This window comes from Phaethon aethereus, assembly GCF_964289735.1.
Source record: "Phaethon aethereus genome assembly, chromosome: 20".
Classification (NCBI taxonomy): Eukaryota; Metazoa; Chordata; class Aves; order Phaethontiformes; family Phaethontidae; genus Phaethon; species Phaethon aethereus.
In genome coordinates this window covers 3,294,283-3,318,262 of record NC_138596.1, presented here as the reverse complement: position 1 = coordinate 3,318,262, position 23,980 = coordinate 3,294,283, and the positions used below count along the sequence as shown (strand labels likewise).

General features: G+C 42.1%; 1 protein-coding gene across 1 annotated transcript in view; it reads left to right on the top strand.

Moving 5' to 3' along the window:
* Positions 1–23,728, top strand: part of TNC (tenascin C) — a gene marked incomplete at its 5' end in the record, with an annotated part of 47,816 nt that extends 24,088 nt beyond the window's left edge. Inside the window, 12 exons of the mRNA XM_082008810.1 lie at positions 6,539–6,811; positions 12,183–12,305; positions 13,556–13,699; positions 14,867–14,986; positions 15,437–15,580; positions 16,442–16,572; positions 17,565–17,697; positions 19,548–19,699; positions 20,605–20,701; positions 21,381–21,542; positions 22,848–23,011; positions 23,480–23,728. Of these exons, the coding sequence (XP_081864936.1) occupies positions 6,539–6,811; positions 12,183–12,305; positions 13,556–13,699; positions 14,867–14,986; positions 15,437–15,580; positions 16,442–16,572; positions 17,565–17,697; positions 19,548–19,699; positions 20,605–20,701; positions 21,381–21,542; positions 22,848–23,011; positions 23,480–23,590 (1,754 nt within the window). The 3' untranslated portion in view covers positions 23,591–23,728. The remainder of the gene's footprint in view (positions 1–6,538; positions 6,812–12,182; positions 12,306–13,555; positions 13,700–14,866; positions 14,987–15,436; positions 15,581–16,441; positions 16,573–17,564; positions 17,698–19,547; positions 19,700–20,604; positions 20,702–21,380; positions 21,543–22,847; positions 23,012–23,479) is intronic.
* Between the last annotated feature and the right edge of the window lie 252 nt (positions 23,729–23,980).

Sequence of the window (23,980 nt, the reverse complement as noted above, 5' to 3'; positions counted from 1 at the left end):
CTCTAAAACATGGCTCCAACTCATCATCGTTCCTTTGGTAAATTATAGGGAGATCATTATGAGGGGAGGCTGAAATACACTGAGCTTGAGAGCGCTTGGAAAAAATACAGATCCGAGACAGTGGAAGAGGCTGAAAAAGTGCCCCCAGCATTAAGGGAGCCAGTAGTAAACCATGATTGGTTTCCTTATATATACACTTATTTGCAAGTTCTGTGTATATATAATTGACTTGCTCCAGATAGTTAATGTTTTTCACAGAGTATCTTTGCACTTGATCTGGAATAAAGTTCTTGTTTATCCCATCCTCACTTGCTTTGTTGTGGGTGGGAGGCCTTCATGTCTTTATCAGCCTGGAGAGGCACCTGCATGCTGTTTTTGTTCTTTTTTCTTAAAACCAAATGTCTTCAAGACATTTCCATCTCTTGAGGGAGTTTCATGCAGCATGCTAAATGACCAAACAAAACTGCATGGAGTGGTCTGGCCGCCTTGTGCTAGTTCTGATGTTCTTCTCTGCCTACTATTTTTATGTTCCCAGCAGAGAGCAGGGCTCAAAAAGCAAGTTCATCCATTCTTGACAGTCAGCCCACTACTGTCACTCGCATTTCTACCTTTGAGTCTCTAAGACCTGTCTTGTTTCACTGGGTGTCAGAGCTTTTCCTAGGATGATAGTGATTCCAGGATGGCAGGAGATCACTAAGACTTGCCTGAACACATAATTTCAACTTATTTTGCATGTAGTGTTCTTTGGAGTCTGGGTGTTATGATGTGAACATGCCTGACTGGATGCAAGTGGCATGTGAAGGAATGTGGCCATTTCAAGATGAGATTGGAAAGGATCAGTTTGTCCTCTCTGGCCTGCATGCAGGGCTGATGGCTCCATGCTCTGTTTCATTGGGTTCTCCACCCAAGCCTGTTTGCTTTGTGGATATTTTCTCATCTCCTCCGCTTGATTCGGAAGTACCATGCTTACATGGTGACATCTTCACTGTCAGCATGTGTCCTTAATTGGGGCCACTTGGATTCACCTGTTCCTAAGTAATTCCAGAGAAGAAGGTGGACTATTATTTAAAATTCTTGCAATGAGGGACGAGCGTAAATGTTGGAACATCTTGCAGCAGTTCATATTTTAGTTAAGAAAAGGATTTCATTCTTTCACTGTTCTCGTTGTTGGTGGGATACTTTCTTACTTTTCTCCCAGCATGAATCACTCAGTTATTCTCCTGTATCTCACTGGCTGCATTTCCCAAGGTGTTCTTGGTTTATACTCAATTGGCAAGAGAAGAAAATAGAAAATGAGCCCTGAGAGCAGACACAGCATTCTCTGACGACCTGACTGCCAAGTCATGTTTATGCTCTCGTGAATCTTTGATGTTTTTATGCTAAATGGAATAGCTTTAAAACAGGACGGGTGAGGAGCTCTCCCCCTCCTATAACCTGAAGGCCAGGTTTCTCCCCTGGCAAGGGAGAGATGTGATTTTGAATTTCCTCCAGCAGAAAAGGGAAGTCTCTACTTCTTTAAGTGCCCTGACCACTGAACAGTCAAAAAGCAGAGCAACAGCAGTGTTATGGGGTTTTTTGTTCAGTCTATTAGATATTCTCTGATTGTGCCTAATGAGAGGATGAGGAACACCTTACCTGTGGAGTCCAGGGAGGTTTTGGCCTGAGATTAGTGCTGAGATAATCACTATTAGGACTGAAACCTCTCATAAACTTGAGGGTCCAAAAATAAAAGTATCTACAACTCCAGGCAACAGAAACATGAAACAGAAGCTGAACTGGGATTTCAAGGATGTCTGTTTTGGACTCACCTAATTCCTGCCTGAATCCTACTTTATCTGGTTTGGAATTGCTGTGGGTTTGCATTCCCATCAAATTCCCAGTGAGGAGTTCCTGCAGTTTTTATGGTTTTACTAAAGGGCTACATACTGTTGGTGCTTCTGTAAATCAGGCCCACATTTCATTAGGAAAATTGAGGCTTTTTAAGAAAATTGCATGAAACAATAAATTAAGAGTCAGCACTAATTTCAGTGGCTTCTTTCCAAAACCTTACAAAATAGCTGTTGAAATGCTCATTTTTTTTTTTCCTTTAATCACTGCGAAACAAAGCTAAACCATTCAGCCTTACCTTTAAGCATCTATAAACCTCCCCTGCACATTTCCCCCAGCTCCCCAGAGTAATGCTGTCTCTTCACCTGTGTTCCTTTCTTCTTCAGAGGCTGAGCCACAGCTGGGCACGCTCACACTCACAAACGTTACCCCCGACAGCTTCAACCTCTCATGGACCACAAGAGATGGGCCTTTTGCCAAGTTTGTTATACACATTAGAGATTCCTATGCAGCACACGAACCCCAGGAGCTTACAGTGTCGGGAGGTGCTCGCAGCGCTCACATCTCAGGCCTGCTAGATTACACTGGCTATGACATTAACATTAAGGGGACCACCAATGCAGGTGTTCACACAGAGCCCCTCACTGCTTTTGTCATGACAGGTATCTGCTTAAAGGTTTACGGTCTATTTATTGGCTTATAAAAATATATATTCCAGCATGGATAAAAAGGAAAGACTCTCTACAGCACTGAATATCTTGTCCAGCAACAATGGTTTTGTTTGCAGGCTTAGTGCAAGGATGGGTCAGACCAGTCATGTTGACCTTAAAAATTTTTCAAGGAATACTAGTTTAAAGTGAGTTAAGAGCCCTCTGGAGTCTTTCTGCCATGTGTAATAATCTTTTTTAACTCCTGAAGTTTGAGGGGAAAATCTGCATAATACTCAGTAGTTGTATCTGAAGGATGCAGAGAGGATTGGATTTTAGAACACCTTCTGTCCCGTGATGTCCCCTAAACACATCCCTTATGCCTGTGTATTTTGGCCAGATTTTGACTGGGATTGGTTGCACGTCACACGCCTCCTAGATGATCAAATAAATGTCACAGAGTTCACCATCTATGTATTATGTGGCCAATATGTGCTGCTAGGGCTTGTCACCTAGACTTCTCGACACCCTGAATAGGATTAATGGAGAAACTGAGACCTTTTCCTTTTTCTCCTCGCTTCAGTAACATGCAGTGGGATCACCAGTTGCAGCAGCAGCACCCCTCACAGCATCTGGGCTGCCAGTTTCTGTGCGAGGCAATGCCCACGATCATTCTCCTCAGGACGAATGGACGCATTTTGCATCGGCTCTGACCTGCCCCAATGACGTATATCACATAGTTAGAAGCGAGCAGCTGTTTGCTTTCACCAACCCTGCTCTTTTGCTCTACCAGAGCACAAATGCTTCCTTTTTGAAAGTTCACCATGGGCATGGGTATTTGAGAGGAAGCTACCCACAACTAGGTAAATATGTGGCCCTCACTACACAGCAGAAGGATGTGCTAGCAGTTCACACCCGCCTGCTGGGTTTAGAGTGTTGGTGTCACTCAACACCTATGCTAGGAAAATAATTTCAGCATTTGGGCTCACTATTTGTTTTGTCACATTTGCCACATTCCCAGACACGAAACCAAGACGTGAATCTTTGAGATTGCTTGATTAGAAGCAAGTAAAATGTCTCCAAACTGAGTAAATTTGAGCTGAATCTCTGGCACCCAAATGTGTAAACATCAAAACATAAGGACTTCCAAATTCTAAAACTTTAGGAAGGAATTTTTATGCCAAATTCTTAGAGAACATCGATTTCAGCAGGTGTGAAATGTCAAAACCAAACCCTTTCAGAGAGAAAGTTCTGTGTTTAAGTAACTGGTATTTTCTGAAGCAAGTGGAATTTGAATGATTGGAAGATCAGATGAGCTGGTTCCTGAGCCAACAAAGCAAAGTTTGACAAATAGTTTAGAGAAATACTAGCAATGCTTGGGATCCAGGATCAAGGCCATGGCTTAGCAGAGCCAGCTGATCTTCCGATGTGACTTGTCAGCTTTTGAGTGAGCAAAATACACTGAGAAACTATCCTGTGAAAATTTGGCCCTTTTTTTTTTCCAGAGACTTGGTGGAAAGTTTTGAGGATTTGATCTACAGCTTCTAAACTTTGACAAATGTCATGTTGAGGTGGAAAAAAAGACCCCTCACTGGAATTTCCTTAAGTTGTCAACATACCACACTAGCAGCTGCCTGTGAAGCTCTTTGGACAGATTACTGCTCTGTTCTGCAGTCATTAGCCCCTGCCCTTAGCCAGTGCAAAATCTGGCTTCTCTCCTATCCCCCACAAAAAAGAATCTTGCAAGCATTTAGTACTTGCACTGGCTATGACCCTGACTGATTACTGTCCTGCTTCTGGCAGTCCTTCTGGCATCTCTGACCCCTCCACCATTGAAAAGAAAAGCTGGAGATATTCACGTGAAGTAGAGAGGTAAAGAAGCAAAATACGGGAATTGTGAATGCCAAAGTTGAGGCTTGTCCCTAAGAGCACCGGTGGTGGAGACAAGTGGAAGGAAATGAAAGCTTTATGCATAGCATTTCTAAAACAGTTTTGGTTATAACTGTCTTACAGTGCATGTATAACAGAAGAAATGTCCTTACACAGTGAGCTTGGAAGGAATTTCAATGGAGCATGTGAGATGAGGTGCTGAAACACCCTTGATGAAAATTAAGAATTGAGCATCTACTTCTGGAAGCTCCATTGAAAATCCTAGTCTTGTGGTCCTGGCTATGCACTTCTATTAAATCCATACTTTGGGGAAAAATGTGATTTATGTTTGGTGGAATCTGTGACACTTTCTAATTTGCAATGTTTTTCGCTTCTTTTTTTGTGTGTTTTTGCACCTTCCCTTCTTTTAGAGGCCATGCCCCCACTGGAAAACCTAACTGTCTCTGATATTAACCCTTATGGGTTCACAGTGTCGTGGATGGCATTGGAGAATGCCTTTGACAACTTTCTAGTAGTCGTGGTGGACTCTGGCAAGCTGCTGGACCCACAGGAGTTCCTCCTTACAGGAGCCCAGCGGCAACTGAAGCTTAAAGGCCTTATTACTGGCATTGGCTATGAGGTTATGCTTTATGGTTTTGCCAAGGGGCACCAAACAAAGCCCCTAAGCACTGTGGCTGTTACAGGTATTTCAATGTGAACAAATTGTTCTCTTCCACCCTTTCTTTCTTGCTTTTCTTCTCACATGGAAGATGTTTCATGCAATCCATTTGCCAAAGCAATCCTTGGCTTTTGCATTCTTTTCTGCATCGTGGCTACACATAACTCCTCATGATTGAAAGGTTCACCAAAGAAATTCCGTTCCTTTTAACTTGATGTTTCCCTTTTGTCTTTATGAGGGATCCCATAGAGGCGCATGACGTGGGTTGAGGGGTGAAAGTTTCTGGTATGGTCATGCAGGTACTTCTAACCGAATTCTTTAAAGAAAAATGGCTGCATGCAGTAGCTCGTCTTGTTAACAGCTGCTGGGCACATCAACATTCTCCAACTTGCCAAATGTCAGGACCTTCAGGAAGAGTCATCGATTTCTTGCCCATGGCCTCCGTTCTTTCACTCTCTGTGTGGGTTCCACCCAAAGACCATTGAGTGTGATATTGCCACGCATAAAATTGACATCTCTCTCCAGAAAACATTAGCTCATGTTTTCAACTTCATCACAGCTGCTGTTTTCCAGCAGCAGCTGAGCTTTCTTGAATGATCATTGCAGACTGATTCTCTGGCCCCATAACCATCAAGTCTCATCTGCATGTTGCTGTCTGCCCCCAGCAGTAAAGCCGGGGGTTACCTGATTGGAGGTTCATGAAAAAATAGATAGGAATGTCTTTCTGTGGAAGAAAGAAGTGCACTGGAGATGCTGTAAGACAGTAACCACTCCAGTAGCATTTCTCTGGGTAATGATGCCTGACCATACTGAGCTAAAGATATTTTGCAGGTAATTAATAACTTACAGCTCCTGGGATCCTCTTTCGTGGGTTCTTTCACTAAAGACAGGAGGCCTTGCATTTGGATTTAAGTGTGCTCTTTAAGGGATACGAATTTTCATGATTCCCCTTTGCTGCTTCAGCATTTGTTTAATATCAGAGTAAAGGATTCATCTGATCAGAAGCACCACAGATGCCCAAAGTGCATGAAATAAGGGTTTTGCATGAAGAAAAAGACTCTTTCAAGTGGCTTCTATGTTGTCCTCCTAACAGAGAGGGACTCGACAATATTACAGGCATGCTTGCAGTTCTATAACCAGAGCTTGTTTTTATCATACATAAAGATTTTACATAGGTAGCGAGGGAGAAATGCACATCAAACTCACTGTTAGCATGTATAACTTTGCATGTCAGAGGCAAATGGTGTATGTCCATGCAGTGGGTTTGCTATTAAAGAGTGAAAGTTTGAATGGGCCTGCACACACTACTGTATCTCCAGTATGTGTTTAATGCTAATAGTTTTTTGGGGTTTTTTTTGGTTTTTTTTTCCCCCCCAGTAGCTGGCAGATTGTTTCCCTTTCTTTGAACTGTGGTTGGATTCTTGAGGTGTGCTATGTCCAGACCTCAGGCAGGTGTCTAATGAACTGATTAAAAAAAATGATTTCTTTTCCCTACTGCTATCTTCTCCTTTTTTAGAAGCAGAACCCGAGGTCGACAACCTTCTGGTTTCAGATGCTACTCCAGATGGCTTCCGTCTGTCCTGGACTGCAGATGATGGGGTTTTCGACAGTTTTGTTCTAAAAATCAGGGATACCAAAAGGAAATCTGATCCACTGGAACTAATAGTACCAGGCCATGAGCGCACCCAGGATATAACAGGGCTGAAAGAGGGTACTGAATATGAAATTGAGCTCTATGGAGTTAGCAGTGGACGACGTTCCCAACCCGTAAATGCAGTAGCAACCACAGGTATTGTCTTTGCAGTAGGAAAAGTATAACATGTTGATGCCTATTTTATTTTCATAGCCAGCTTGAGCTGTTACTGAGGTGTTTGAACTGTCTCCTGCATGTCCCCTATCCAAGTTATTTGTTCAATGTGGTGTAGTTATTTATAACCCCTCATCTCAGACTCCTTAGCTTCATCACTGTCTCTTTAATATGGTTTTATTTAATTACTTTCATGATCTGGAATTAGGCATCAGAGCCTAGTGATTAAAGCACTGCCTTTGAGGGTCAAGCAATATTGTCTCCATATCAGCCTTTTTCAATGATTTCCTGTGACTAATTATGTATCACCATTGCACAACAACTTACCTCCTTAGAAAAGAGGTATGACAAAATGAATTTACCAGAGCTATTGAGAAGTCTATTTATGCCTTGATCAGCAATGGACTAACCACTGTTAACTTAGACTGATCTTACCAGGAGTAACATAGGCTCAATAGTTCAAAATAAACTTGAGTTTCTTGCAAAATCCAAGCTTTGAACTCCCTCAGCAGAAGTTGCGATATATTCCCATTTTTGTGTGTCAAAAGTCCTGATGTAAATTAGCTTAGTGATTTACCCAGGTAAAATCATTCAGAAGAAAAGATGCTGATATGACTGCCAATTCACGCCATTTTGGTTTAAAAATACCAAGGCCTTAATCCTCAACTGCAGCACGCCAATAACACAAAGCTGGAGTTCTTGCCTTTCACAGTCTCACATTAATGAAAAAACATTGTAAACATAACTGCAAATGTCTTTCTCTGAAGTTAGCCTACACCTATACATGTTTCTGAAAAATCTCCATATTTTTCATTTTCTCAGTGCCAGGGAGAAGAAGGAAGTTTTTGCCATTTGTATCTGGACTATTATTTCTTCTATTATTTTTCTATGAAAATATGTAGATACTAGTCAAGTAAAAAGTTCTTGAGGCTTAGGTTGAATTCCTTAGGTTAATTTAAACAAAAAACAGTTCATAATTTGAAGCAGCTAATGTTGGCTTTTCAATTTTTTTTCCACCAAAATCATGGTTTCATTTTGAAAAACATTTAAATCTAAAGAAAATGAAGCAATGTCCTGTGACCCAAAATCACTCTTTTAAAGATTTTGAGCTTGCTGATATGAAAACATAGTAATTTCAAATCAACCTAATTCTGAGAGGAAGGGAACAAGAAGGGGACAGGTAAGTTCAGTGTATGAGGAAGCAAACAGAAATGCAGAAGAGTGGCCTTTGCCCAGCTGTAGCAGTGTACTCCATACAATGCCCAGAAAAGGGACAACAATAACTCAGTATTGAACAGCTTTTCCTGAAATAGCATGGCCTCATGATTCACCTTAATGTCTGTGGTGCCACTTGTTAGCATGGCAAGGCACGTTTCTGACCAGCTCCACTGATTGCTGTCACATCCCTTGAATAAACAGCAAGGGCATATATATACTCACCCAGACATTTACATGAAGCAGAACATGCATCCATCACAAGCCACCGTTCTCCAGGCTCATGCAGATTGACTCATAATGGAGAGGGATGTTTAAAGTCAACTGCACTTGTTAGCACCATGTCCCCATTTTCACTGACTTCTAGGATATTTATGGTAAACCACTAAGAGTTATCATTTTCCTCATGACTACATTCTTATTCAGTTCTTTCAAGCAGATTTAGCACATGTCACCTACTGAAGCCAATAGCCCAAAAGATGTTTGTCAGATGTAAATAGCCCATGGATAATTGATAATAGAGCTGGAGCCACAAAAATCCAGCTAAATAATTTGGACTGCAGATTTCACCACATTGGGTAGCTGGGCCGCCAAGGCATCTAACTGATTTCTTTTTTAGGAGTTGATTATTAGACAAACATATGTACATTTATAGCATCTTCAGTCTGGTTGCAAAGAAATATTTCTCTCCCTGAAGGGCGTAGCTCAGACAGGCTTATATTCAGCTTTACTTTATGCTGGCCTGTGTACAAGTTACAAGTGAGCAAGGAATAAATTAGCTAGAAAGTCTTTAGCTTTAGTAGAGGAGATAGATAGTAAAATAACAGTTGGAACAAAGCTAGCAAACAGACCAGAAAACGTAAACCAAACACTACCATGGAAATGAAGGCAGGAAAATAACCTAGGTAGAAAATCCTCGTCTGTATTTATCACTCACATCTTCCCCCTTCTTCCCTACCTGGGCACATACCTTGTATACAAAAATAGTCTTCAGGGATCAGGTCCTCAGCTGGTGTAATTCATGTAGTTGAGGGAGTGTGGTTTGAGCATTCCTCTCTGAGGGTCTGACCTCTTACCGCGTTGTACAGCAAACCACCGGCCCGCCATGGGGAAGGAGGGGGAGGAAGCATCTTGCAGTGTTCACCTTTTGATTCCTTGTCCTCTTCTGTGGTTTTCTTTCCTTCTTCCTCTTTTAAGAGATCAGCCGTGCGCTTTGGATGTGGAAAGGATGAGTAGGGCAGGACTGGCATTTGGCATTTTCTCCATGTAGCTTGTGTTGGTCCTGCAGCTGGTAACTTGCCTGGAGGCTGAGATGATCTCCCTTGCTTCCATCCCACCAGGGATGTGGTGTGAAACCGTTGGGCATGGGAGTTGACAATAAAGTCATATCTTCCCACACCCATCACCAGTAGTTTTTCCTCCATTATTTACTCGTATGTATGAATGAACAGCAATAGTTTTCCCCCAGAACTGCTGATGATAAAGTTATTAAAAGGTTATCCTCTTTGGGGTGATGATGGTACCCACTCTCGCTACCCTCTGCATTTGTCTGTCATTTTGCCCTCATCAATTCTGCTGCGATAGAAAACATTAATTATAAAATCACTGTAGTGCAAGGCAGCAGCATACAAATCTGCGGTGTCTGATCAAGTTGGCACAAGGGAGTTTGTCCACTGCTGCTCTCAGAGGGACAGTCAGTGTCTTTTGGAAATTCATCTGTATAATGTCTGTTAAGGCGCAATTCAGCCCTCACCAGGGGACCACAACACAGCTATGTGCCACTTAGTACCCTTGGTAGGAAGTGTGGGTCTCATGCTGTTACTTTCCTCTTCTTCTAATGGTGTTTTGACACACTGTGAGAGCATTTTTCATCTGAGAGGATCACAAAACACTTCACATGCTCTTTATACATGATAAATGTAACCTGGTGCTTCCTGTTGCTTTGGAGAAGACAGTCAGTGAACATAGTACTATGTCTGTCAGTAATGAAAGAACAATTTTTTAGCAAGAAAATTCCCAAAGAATAGCGTCTACTCAGGTATCATGGGTGCTTGAACAACCTCACAGGAAAGTTCTCCATCTCTCATACAGCTAATGGGGAATGATGCTGGAGGATAATGCTAATTACCTGTATCTGTCCAGCAGATGAACTGAGGTTTTTAATAAGTGACAAGACAAAGCACACTGGTCATTTTTTATACCTGCTTAATTTTGGCTTCCAGGTGGCTCAAGAAGATGGTTTCATTTGCTCCTTTTTAACTTCCTTGTGCTCAAAGGTACCACTCTATTACATCTCTGGGACTCATTCCAGGACTGATGCTTGCTCTGACGGTCTGTTATATTTTCTTTGCCAGGTTTGCGCCCAGGAAAGTAGCTGCAGTTGGGGTACTTGGGGATGTGGAACTCTCACATAGCCAAGGCTCTTCTTACTACTGTTTGTTATGCAGTTCACCTGGTACAGAAAACAAGCAGGAAGCCCATGGAAGTGTGCACAGCAGAGTCCAAGTGGGATGGACCGGGTACTTTATTTTCTGGGAAAGGTTGGAATTCCCCATGTGTATGAAAATGGAGTATTGGTCCATCTCTTTGGTCTCCAGAGTTGTCACTAGCACTTTTTACCAGGGCACCTGGCACTAAGGGCACCTACAATGCAAAGCAAAATCAATGTGATTTTCACCTCTCTCTCTTTCCCAGGTTTTCTTTATGGTCTTCTGTTTCCTCAGACTGTACCTAAATCTTAATTAAAATCTTTAAATATTTTCTTTTTTTTCTTTGGCTTTTCCATGTTTCCACAAACGCAACATGTCTAGTGAGCTCCAGAGAAATTATTTACATTTCTCTTAAGAGCTCGGTTGTTTTTCTTTCCCTGCCTTTCAGCTGATTTAGTGCGTTGCTGCTAGAGCTTTGGGGACACATGGGACAAACAGCTCTCTGACTTCTTTCCCACAGGCACGTTCTTTCCAAGCTATTTCAAGCACAGTCACTTTTTTTCTCCTCTTGCCCCCCTTCCCCTGCCCTCAGCCTGTCTCCACCACTCTTAATGTGTCTGATGTTTGGTACCTCTCCTCTTTGTGCTAATGGCCTACTCTGTGTGGGCTGTTTATTTTTTTAACACATCAGGGTTGTTTTGGTTACTGTCAAAAAAGCAAATTGGAAGTGAGGTACTCAGTGTAAACTTTGAAGTGGCAGGTCTCTTCACCATGTCCTTCCAGAAGCCCTTTCCATCTTGTTTTGCAGTAGCTTAATTAAGCTTTGAACTGGAATGTTTCAGATATGTGTTGGCTTGCATCTTGAGATTGGGTCATTTTGGCAAAACTGGTTTGCCCAGCTTACTGAGGTAATTTATACAGGCAAATGTAGTGCTCAGGTTTATACTGGGAAAGGTTGGGTTGTATGACAGAGAGCTGCAGTGGTACCACAAGTGCCTTCCTCATGATGGTTGTACTTGGACGTCCTCTGGGTGGGTGTGCTTGAATGTACCTAAGGAAAATCATGGTCTCAGATAAAGATTCCAAGAAGAAAATGTTGTCACTTCTAGTTTGAAGCCAACAGAAGTTACAGGCAGTCAGTGCTTGAGAGGATGGACCCGTGATGAACTCACACAACTGAGTCCAGGCATCCTATAGTAGAAACTTCATGCTCAGGAAGAGACATCTCTCCAGGGCTAAGGGCGGCTGTTGGTGTGTGTCACAGATAGGGCTCTGAGACTCAATGGAAAGTCTAAAAATCATCCAAGTGAAACTGGGGTGGAAATATTATAAATACAATGGCTCCTGGGTAATAGAATCTCATTCCTGTAAGTATCCCTCCATAATTTTCTATAACACTGAAATCTCTGTTACTTCTGTGTACATGATATGTAAATACATGTTTGGGGTATTTTTAAGCTATGCACTACTGTAATGTTACTGAAAAAGGAAAATTTAGACCAAATAGATTGTTGCTGTCAGTATGTAATAAATCCATTAACTGTTTGGTACTCCCTGCATTAATGTTGTTTAGGACAGAATTATTGATAGCATCAGCCCTTGGGACAGAAGGAAAAGACAAATCAGTGTTCCAGCACTAAGGACGGATAAACAAATTATTTACCTTTTCTTTCTGTGTGATGTCTTTGTTCTCTGTTATCTACCGACAGTTGTTGGATCTCCCAAGGGAATTTCTTTCTCTGACATCACCGAAAACTCTGCTACAGTCAGCTGGACACCCCCTCGCGCCCGCGTGGAGAGCTTCCGGATTTCCTATGTCCCTGTCACAGGAGGTGAGTGTGAGGATGGGCAGGGAGGAAGATGGTAAAAGGGAGAGCAGAAAAGGTTTGTTGTGCTGATCTCCATCTCTCAGTGCACTCCCCAGGTGATCTTACACAGATCATCTCTTTTTTCCTCAAACTGCTGACCAGGAATGTGGGTGTGCCTACATGGTCCCAGTATCCGACCTCTGAACATAGTGTCCCACATCCCGTGGACAAGGCTTGTAAGGGAGCTCAGAGCTAGATGTTGGAATGGTTTTACCCCTAATAGGGCCACGTTCACAAAAATCTCTGCTCCCGATGACCCTCCTAAGTAAGCATTTATTTCCAAATTGTCTCATTATTTTGTAGGGACATAATGAGTTAAGCATATTTGAAAAGATGGCCCTTGGAAATAATATTCATAATCCATGGTTATAATTGTTTTCCAAGGAAGTGTTTTTTCTTATTACTCCCCCATGTTGTTTCATTCCATCGATTATATCTCTGTTTTAGTGTTCAGCTTAAAAACTTCCTATATTTAAACAGATTTTTAGCATAACTTAGGGACAGCTCTAAAAGCAAATAGCTAAAGAACAAACACTACAGACGTCAGGACCATAAAAGACATATTACTGACTACAACAAGTAAAGATATAGGCCTTTAGACAATATAGTATGTAAGCACACATGCAACTTTAAATATATAGTGATCCCACAGAAGAAAAGGAGCAATCCACAGTCATAAAGTTAGGCATTTGTCTAAGTGCTTTCCTGGAACACACCCAGAATTTGAAACAATTACATGTCCTAAGTCTTCACTCAAACATGCAGCATTTCTTAAAATAATATATACTATATCTTAATTCAAAATGAGATGGGTGAAGGAGAAGCTTCCAGCCCTTACCAGAAACAAAGCAGATCTAAACTACAAGGCCTGTCCTCACAAGTGTATGAACTTCCATATAGAGAGTGCTGTGTTTTCACCTTACGTATCATTTGTTATGTTACATTTTTCTGAATGGAAATGTTGAATTTTTCTTACTGTTGGCATACCACTAGGAATATATACAAACCAATGTCTTAGATTTAGGTGTCATGGCAGCAATATTTTTCCTGAGACTGCCCTTTGACATCGGTGATTGTAACTAACTGGGGAAAATTCACCTCCTCCTGTACAAGTACGTCCATGTTGGTCATAATGTCTTTAACTTGAAACACATCCTTCAAGCATTTACTGGAGTATTTTATCATTAATCCCTTGGCATTTGGCTTCATCCTAGGTATTCCAAATGTTGTTACAGTCGATGGAAGCAAGACTAGGACCAAGTTGGTGAAGTTAGTCCCAGGTGTAGACTACAATGTTAGTATCATCTCTGTGAAAGGCTTTGAAGAAAGTGAACCCATCTCTGGCACTCTGAAAACAGGTAATAATGAGGAAATAGCAGATTTTCAAATGCATTGTCTGTGCTGTAAGAGAGATTCAGGAACTGGAGCTGAAGACCCACTGAGATCCCATTTTTGCTGTCCACACAAACTGTAGGAAGATTTTTGCCCTCTATTTCTTTATGTCTTTGTATTTCAAATGAGTATAGAACTTCTAAGTTTGATCAGGCTCCCATTTACTAACTGCTGAACCAACTTGCAGTGAGACAGAGACAATTAATGTATTTACAGTCCTAATATATCAGAAAAAAACAGAAGTTTAATTAATATCATTTTACAGATGAGGGAGCAAAGGACTAGCTCAGCTGAGCAGTTCAGACCAGTTTCTGTTGTGGACTCAAACTCCACATCTCCCAGGTTCCAGACTGTGTCCCAAGCAGACACAGTCCTGTTTTTTCTTTAATACAGCTTTAAATATCCCTGCAGCAAACGAGGGTCCACTATGCTCCTGCTGACCCCACACTTGCAGTCTCATTCATTCATTCTTTTTTGGGGGGCTAACAAATATTCAGACAACTGAGGCAAGGAACAGCACGATGAGTATCAGATAATAATATGAAATTTATAGCCCATTCCAGATGTACTGGAAGCAGATATCTATCCTAATTCAGGGAGAGAATAAAACTATGTGCAAAGTAGAGTCCCATGAGGAAGCAAGGCAGGACGTGTGGGGATTTTGGATGGTTGACTGGCTGTTTGATTGGTTTATTTTTAAACATGCTGGGCAAGCTGGTGGAAGGTCACAGTGCCTATCAGCTGCTGTCACATTAGTTATTTTTCCCAGCTCTCTCTCCTGAGTTTGGTCCAAAAAGCCGTCCAGATTTGAGGGTATTGAGAGAAATATGTCAGCTCTGACAGAGCTGTTGAGACTGATGATATCAAAACTGATCTGAGAACATAGTTAGTTATGTCAGTTCCCAGTGTTTAATCTTTTCACACGTTGACCTCCCTTTCCAGTGGAGGCATTTGATGCCTTCTGATAGGCACTGACGTCGTTTCTGCAGAGCTCCATTATTCCAAAGGGGATCATAAAAGCTGCACCAAGCAGCAGTGTTTGCGCATTTTATATCGTATATTTACAACAGAGCATTGCACAGAGCCAAGAATGTTTGTCAAATTCCTTCAATCTGTTATCCTCTTTCTTTCAGCTCTGGACAGCCCATCAGGCCTAATAGTGGTGAACATCACAGACTCTGAGGCTCTGGCAACCTGGCAGCCAGCAATTGCTGCTGTGGATAATTATGTTGTCTCCTATGCTTCTGAGGACGGTAAGAAGAGTTAGTGATGGGTCAGAGACCTGACAGTATTACACTTCTCGAGAGATGCTCAGAGATGGGTGCAGCAATGTGACTCCAGGAGGATGGCAGGGGACTCTTATTTGAAGAAGATGCCTCGCTGGAAGCATTTTAAAGAATATCATTTTAGTTAAGCATTCCCAATTCAGACATGAACAGAGATAACTGATATTCTTGAAAAGAAAAGATAGTGTTATAATTCATATGAACACTAGAGAGTGCTAATACTTTTAGATAAAGGACTTTGCTGTTAATTCAGATTCAGCATAGGTGTAAGCAGAGATGTGGGCTCTGGGCTTTTACTATTTTGCGCTTGCTCCCAGCTAGTAAAAAAAATAAAACACTGAGTAGACCATGGAGTTGATTACATTATGACATGTTTGAATTATGCCGGCATGTGTTCTCTTCGTGTTTTCTTCTTAGAGCCAGAAGTTACTCAGATGGTATCGGGAAACACTGTGGAGTATGACCTGAAGGGCCTTCGACCTGCAACTGAGTATACACTGAGTGTCCATGCACTGAAGGACACGCAGAGGAGTGAGACCCTCTCCACTCAATTTACTACAGGTGCTATGTCCCACCTCACTATGGGGGAGCTGCCATCTCTTCTAGTCCCACCTGGATCACCTTTCTCTAATACCATAAAGTCAGCCAGCACATTGTACTTTTTTTACTAGAAACCTGAATTTTGATAGTATTTGCACCAAATTTTCTCCAGTGGAAGGCTAGTGTGACTGATCCAAGAAGGTGGTTTTCTGTCACCAATTCTACAGATTCTTACACAAAGCAGGAGCAGGAGTTCTTCTTTGGGGGTTAATGTTGGGCTACTAATGCTGAAGGTATATAGTTGGTTTCATACTTATGGCTTTCCATGAGCATCAATGAAATCACAGACATTTCTCATTTTCCTGACTGTTACTTGACTTGTCCCAGGGCATTAACTAGAAAGCCAAGAGCTAAGCCATACAAATTCAGTGTCATAATTACAGTGGAGAAGGGAAGCTGTAGCCAAACCAAGTATGAAAAGTTTTTCTGTTCAAAAGAGGCATCATTGGAAGCAAAGTTTTTCTTCCTGGGAATATGTAAATACTAATCTCTCTTCCTGTGTGAAATAATGAAAGGCACAATTTTGTTTCAAAAGTCTTCTTTTGAAAAAACAAAAATTTTGCTTCAATGCAACTGCTTATAAACTAGGTGCCTGAGGCAAGCCAATATTTTAACTTAGGTAAAATAAATACCTTTATTTTAAAACTTCCCATGGGAAAATTACTTTTTAATCACAAAATTAGGTCAAGATATTTTCTAATTTCAAATTTCTGGGGAGAAAAAGTTTGGTTTTTTGGCCCATCTTAATATACTGCACATAAGATGTACTGTGTACTACAGTCCATATAGGTGCGATGGTAACTGATCTGTTGATTCCTGCAGGAATGGATGCTCCAAGAGATTTAAGTGCCACTGAGATCCAGTCGGAAACAGCTGTGATAACTTGGAGGCCTCCACGTGCTCCTGTCACTGGTTATCTTCTGATCTACGAGTCCATTGACGGCAGAGTCAAGGTATAGCACTTGTAACCAAACCCTCAAAAAACTCAAAACTGGACAGTAGAGATGTTCTGAAGTGTCCAGCAATGGAACATAATCATGTGCCTTAAGTTAAACATGGTGAAATAGTAAGTACCTCTTTCAGTGCTAGCTGAATGCATTTAAAATGCATTTAAAACCTGCTTAAGTACTTTCCTATATTATATCCTGAAACAGAAGCTCAATTGCAGCCTGAATTTTGACAGTCATCTCTCCGCAACACACACAAAAGCACAAGCAATCATTTTTCCTCATTCCAAACCTGTACCATGGAATAAGCTCACACACACCAAAGAATGGGATTCCTCTTTCTAAACTCAGGAGAATTCATCCCTGTGCAAGTGAGGTGTTGAAGGCAGGATGAATCACCTTTGAAAGCGCCTCTTGCTCTCCAATAATTTTATTGTGTTGCTACATAACTAGATTACACTAGATGCTTAGATATGAATGAGGTGAATCCCAGCAAAAATGATGTAATAGATAGTTTCGGATGCTGCACAGCCTGGTACATCAGAAAGGGTTCTGATTTTCAAGAAGGCAAATTTCCTAAGCTTACTGAAAATCAAACTTTTACAGTTACAGAAAAACAACCTTTTGAAGACTGGTGTGTGATATTTCCTTGTCCTAAAGTGTGATTCTTCTCAATTTTTATGACTTTCACAGAGACACCTATACAATGTGTACGTTCAAGGCATGTGAACATTTAGGCTGACTTTCTTTTAAACCACACAGCTTATACATTATGATGGTAAACATTCATTTCCAGACAACTTTTCTCAAACTTCTAAAGAAAGTTAGCTTGATAAAAACCTTAGAGGAATAGAAGTTTTGTATTAAATAATTTAGATGGTTAAAAATACCATAAGTAATTACCACAAAAAATAATATGACAAACTAAAATATGTAACAGTTGCAGTCATTAAGATTTTCTCACTGAGATTTCCCTGTATTACTTCTCTTCCCCATAGGAAGTCATCCTAAACCCTGAGACAACTTCCTACAGCCTGACAGAGCTGAGCCCATCTACCCAGTACACGGTAAAACTCCAGGCGCTGAACAGATCCCTGAAGAGCAAAATGATCCAGGCTATTTTCACCACAAGTAAGGACTTTAAAGCACATGCACAGCTGAAATAACATATACATTACTGCTTTCAGGACAGAGCTGAGCTCTGCAATAAGCAGACACAGACCTCATAGAAGATTTTTAATCCAATTTTCAGTATGCATTTCATTTGCTTGTAGTGTCAGTGCAAAAGTTCCTGTTCCCCCTGAGCTGTTGTGTCATCTGCTTTCCCTGGACTGTCAGGATTAAATTCTTTTCTTTATATCCATCCACGTCACCTCTATAGGTCCTCTCTCTGATGAAGCATCCTGCCTTTCCCATGTAAAATATCAAAAGGAACATTACTCTTTAAAATCCAAACTGACACCCTGATTTACCTCTGTATTGATGCGTAGCAAGCTGTTAAAACAAATCAGCATTTTAAGTTGAAATGAAGCAAACCACACACACACACAAACAGATCAGTTCAGTGGTCTGAGGACATGAATTTCTGGGCATGTTTTTTCACTTCTTTCTGAGATCGGTTTTCAGAGAGCCACACGGCATGGCTGTTCCGGCTCTAACAGAACAGCTCTCCAGTGAGCTGAATGCAAAAATAGATTGTGTTCTCTGAAGGTCACTTCACAGCTGACATTAAAAAAAATAGAAGTTGTTCAGTATTAACTGTGGAATCTTCCCTGTCATTTGTCTCACTTTTCACAGTTTCCATCCTTTCAGACCCAGCGGGACCTTCAGCCATGTCCATTCTCCATTCAGCTGCCTGTACTAACTTCAGCCCAAGGACTCACGGAAGCGCTAAGAAAAGTCACACAGCCCCAAGCCTGCTCACAGTCACTCCTTGTGTAGAGCAGGCTGCTCTCCACCAACAGGCGGCAATCCACAACCAGAAATAGGAGAAGAATTAATTCCAGTGTATTTAAGTGACGTTTGGCAAATTGGCCATAAGCAGGGACTGAATGGGGTGCCTTCACCCATACGAACACAGTGTCAGCCTCGTTCAGGCAGACACTTAAGCCCGGCCTTAACACTAAACACACATTTGTGTGCCATTTAGTGAGAGGGAAACACTGAAGTAGCTCCCTGCAAGACAGATGCTTTTCTCCAAATCCCAAAGCTGATGCAAATTCTCTGTAGCTGAGGCACAGGCAGGGATGTGCAACACACTGGAAAGGGAGCAACAGCCACTCTGTGAGCAGCCACAGTTAAAAACTCTAGTATGAACACACCTAAAACATCACTTAATTAGACCATTGGCTGAAAAAGTTAACGGCCTAAGGAATTTCAAAAGAAAAAAAGAAAAGCTTTTTTTGGGGGGTTAGAAATTGTTCTGACTGCAATGATGCCATTAGCTTGTTGTCAGAAAGAAATGTTTAATGACATTTCCCTGTAGTTCCAACTGTTATTGTTTGGTTTTTAAAAGCCTAGTTTTATTACATATTTAATATCGTATTTGCTAACAAAATATTCCCTATTTATTTGTTTATTTATTTATCCTGCCTTTATGTTTTCCCTTCCATTTTCTGTCACATAATCAGAGATTAGTAGATTTGGTCTTACCAAAAAGTTGCTGTAAACACAGCTCATGCCATTTAAATACTTAGTTGGAGGATGCACTCCCATCATAGCAGAGAGTAGTTATCTGGCATTCACAGCGCTTCTAAGAGTGTAGACAGATGTGCAAAAACATATTCAAAAGAAAAATTTACATCAATCTGCCGTTTACTGTGAATCTTTTTATGTAGGATAGCAATTACAAGCCTGTTCCTGGGCTCTGTACCGGGCTGTGCCATTGACCCACAACAGATTTTCATGAGTCATCTATATTCAAGAAGTTCCTGGTAATTGCTGGTTTATTAAGGACTGCTTTCTCTTTTTTTTATGTGCAGCTGGTCTTCTCTATCCTTACCCTAAAGACTGCTCCCAGGCTCTCCTGAATGGAGAAACCACCTCTGGGCTCTACACAGTTTACCTGAATGGGGACAAGGCTCAGCCTCTGCAAGTCTTCTGCGACATGGGCGAGGATGGGGGCGGATGGATTGTGAGTAAGAGGGAGAGGGTCCACACCACCCTCACATGCATCTGCCTGTGCTAGGAGCAGGGGTAGCAGATCCCACCCCTGCTCATCTATGGCATCCCTCATAGTGCTCTATTATCAGAGTAGGGCTGACTTGTCTATAAATTTGGGGAATTTTATCTTGAGTAGGACGCCTTGGTGCCTACAAGGTTACCAGCTCTTTCTGTAGTTGGAGGAGAGAGAAGTGTCTCCAACGGATGGGTCAGACCAGTGGTTTCAGCACCTGGGAAAAGCACTGATCTCTCTCCACTGGCTGTAGGGGGTCCTGGAATGACCATCTTAGATCAGATTCACAGCTTCTAAGTAGGTAATTAGATGAGAAGAGGGCAGACTGACTCTATTTGAATGAGAGAGAGCACAGGCCAGAGAAAGCATTTGTTCAGCAGCCACATGGTTTGGTGGCAGGCTGGGCTTCCCAGGCCATTATACAAGAGACACATCCCACCCAGACAACAAATGAATGGCAATAAAAATGCCAGCTCTCTGTACTGATGTCCTCAAATCTGAACATGTCAGAGGAATCCGGGTGCAGAGAGGAATGAGGAGCTGGAGAAATGCATGGCTAGGAAACTAGAGGATGTAGAAGGTCCTGACTGAGAAATACAGAACTGCAAAGGGCTGTTAAAACAGCAGAGAGCCACAACTAAAAGGCCACATCACCCAGGGGAGCCTGGGAACCCAGTGAATAAACTAGAGAAAAGGAGCGTTCAACAGACTTGGTACAATTCAGTAATTGCAGTGGGATTGCTGCTTTGGGTGGCAAGGGCACGGGAGCAGCAATGTCAGCCTCTGCGTTTGTAAAAGCCACATTGTTAGTTTTCTGTCAAAGACAGTCTGTTGGTAACAATTCTTGCATGTGGTGTTTGCAGGTGTTCCTGAGGCGTCAAAATGGAAAAGAAGATTTCTACAAGAACTGGAGAACTTATGTGGCTGGTTTTGGAGATCCTAAGGATGAATTCTGGATCGGTAAGTGGCAAGAATTTGTCTTTTTTTAAAAAGAAAACACAAAGCCCAGAAGACTAGGAGCCACTCTGAAGCCTCCATTTAGTTGGCAAGAGTATTTGTAAATGGGAACATAATCTGCACAAAGGAGGCTAGAGACAGCATGCTGTGAGGGAGATTGTAATTGCCAGGTCCAAGCCAGTCCCTCCAGTTGCAGTTCATAGATGTCATGCTTCTTGGGTCACCGAAAGTACCAAACCAATGCTCACTGCTGCTCTGTAAGAAGTCAGGAGGTAATAACCTGAGAAGCAATTGCAAACCTTCTTCTTCCTGTACTGCCAGGACACCCCCAGCAACAAAAGCAGAGTGGGGAAAATAGAAGTAAAAAGCAAACTTTCAAAAATTGCGCTACATTCTATTTCATTGTAAATGAAAGACAATGATGATCACAAAACACAACTTTGCTTACTTTTTCCAAAGGGCTGCCTGCTACTTTAAAGGGAAGAGGTCTCTCAGTCAGACTGGTTTTATCTATTTGGTTTTGTGCTAACATCACCCTACAGCTGAAATAGCTCACTTCCCTCATCAGTGTGATACAGCCCTGCTGTATCTGTACTGGCCAGTATGACCTCCTTTATGGGATAACATGATGGTAGACAAATAAACATGAGGAGGCAAATGGATTGTTAATTTATTTCCACAGGTCTGGAGAACCTCCACAAAATCACTTCTCAGGGCCAGTACGAGCTGCGCGTGGATCTGCGGGACAAAGGTGAGACAGCTTATGCTGTCTACGACAGATTCAGCGTTGGAGACGCGAAGAGCAGATACCGGCTAAGAGTGGATGGGTACAGCGGCACAGCAGGTGAGATGAAATTTTTTTTTTTCTTCTGATTTGCAATTTCCTCCCAGTTAGATCAAGGTAACAGTATGTGAACGTTGCAGATCATCACAGCAGGTACCTTTTGTATGTCAGGTGTTTGAAAATATGAACATAACAAATTCTATGTTTCCGTTTTAAATCTTCCAGTCATTTAGATGCCACTTTTTATGGCATGCTTATGACAGAATATAAACAAGTATATTAAACAGCCACATATCTCATTTGGCCAATGCTTGGATGTCATTTATACAGCTAATAATATCTTGGCACAGCCTCATTTCTTGTCAGTGGAATATGCAGCAGTGTCCTGCTATAACATGATTTGTAATTTTGCTGAACAAATCAACTGCCATTTGTAATCATACTGGGGACAACCCTGCAGCCCTTACTGAGTTCTCTTCAGGGCTTCAGAGGATTAAGAGATAAATCCAGCTCCACAGGATGTCTTAAAAGGAGAAATATCTCCTTGGGTTGCTCCTATGCAGCACTTTCATGCTGCAAGGTGCATAAAACAGACTACAGAGATGTGTGTGTACGGTCTCAGCCCTGTGACCATCGCATGAGCTTTATGCACAGCCGATGGGGATACAGACAAAGGATATGCAGCAGTAGCAGAACTAATGTCTATTAAAGGCAAACACACTGATGCAGAGCAGTAGTAGCTGCTACAGCCAGTAGGATTCAATCCGACTACTTCCTCTTCCTAAGCATTCAGATGCAAGATGAATGGATGGAGCAGCACAGATCCTAAGGCATGAATGTGAGCTCTGCTTCAGGTGTACACTGAAGGCTGCTTCTATTGCACCCATCTGTAACTGGGCACCCAGACCCTGGGAGTGAGAAGTGACAGTAGGCAGACATATCTCTGTGTTTTCAGCTAATGAAGATGGGTAGCATTACTACATGGACCAGCTAAGTGCAAAGACTCCTTTGGTCTTGACTCACTCCTTGCAGAGGTCTCTTTGGACTTGGTTTGTCCACATTGCCTTCTGTACAAGGCCAAAATCCAGCTTTCAGCAAGTAGTGCAGAAATTGAGCTGCATGAAAAAACACTTAATAAGTTAGGGATTACAGACCACCTGGAAAAATATTTTGGCTTGCCTCCAACAACAAAGATTGTATACTTCCTTCTGTAGTAAAAGAAGTAAATTTTTAAAAACTTAGATACACAGCAAGGCTTTGTAGACAGTGCGTGGGACAGCACAAACATTTTCTGCAGAATGGTCATTCCCATGTAATCTAAATTAGGCAAACCTCTGACTTTGCTCTTTCGTCTCCCCCATCCAGGTGACTCCATGACGTACCACAACGGAAGGTCATTCTCCACCTTTGACAAGGACAACGATTCTGCCATCACCAACTGTGCTTTGTCATACAAGGGTGCATTCTGGTACAAGAATTGTCACCGAGTCAATCTGATGGGCAGATATGGTGACAACAGCCACAGTCAGGTGAGCTTGGTGTTTGAAGGCTTCCATAATGCATTAGAAGAAGGGGAGTTGCAATTATGGATCTGCCTGGTGGTTCAGCTTGCCAGACATCTGAACACTCTCCAGACCAAAGGATGATAGGGAAAGATATAGGCAGTTGCTCACAAAACAAGAATTTAATGTCAGCTGGTGAAATACTGATGTTTTTGTATGCTTTTCCAAGGGAATATCCCAAGTGTGCAGGGAACAATTGTAGTTTTCAACATGTGAAACAAAATGTTCAGCTCTGGGGGACAGCATGTGGGTTGGTTTGTACAGGTTGGGCACGCTAGTGGCCAGAGCCCCGTGTTTCCCAAAGCCCCTCTACTTTGTTGTGCGTCTGTTCCCAAGTTAGAAAACAGCCAGTAAGCAGAAACGAGAGCAGTAAAGGCTGGCAACAGAAGAAGAAGCGAATGCATGACCTCCCACACTTCATCTTTGTCTTTGCAGGGTGTTAACTGGTTCCACTGGAAGGGCCACGAATATTCCATCCAGTTTGCGGAGATGAAGTTGAGACCCTCCAGCTTCCGAAATCTGGAAGGAAGACGGAAGCGAGCGTAAAGCCCCAGAGGTGGTGAAGGGGCTACGAGCAGGGGGATGGGGGGGAGGGATATAGAGTGGGGGTGTGGGGGGATCTTATGGCATCACTGGGGTGGTGGGGTGTGAGGAGCTGGTAGTCATACCAAAGCATCGGTGACCCTTGGCCCAACAGAGGCTTCTGCAGCAGCCAAAACAACAAGCCTTAAGTGTCCCAGCGTTTTCAGCAGAGCAGCTCCAGCTGCCCGTCAGTAATGTCCTCCACACCAAAGACAACGATCTCAAGGGTTGTGTGTTGTTTTATTAATTTTTATTTTCTCAGAAAGCCTCTGGGATAAAGTTCTTCCATGGTCTGTCTATCTCTTGGGTGGCCCAGGGTAGGGGAGGGAGAACAGTTTTGTACATTGGTAGTTT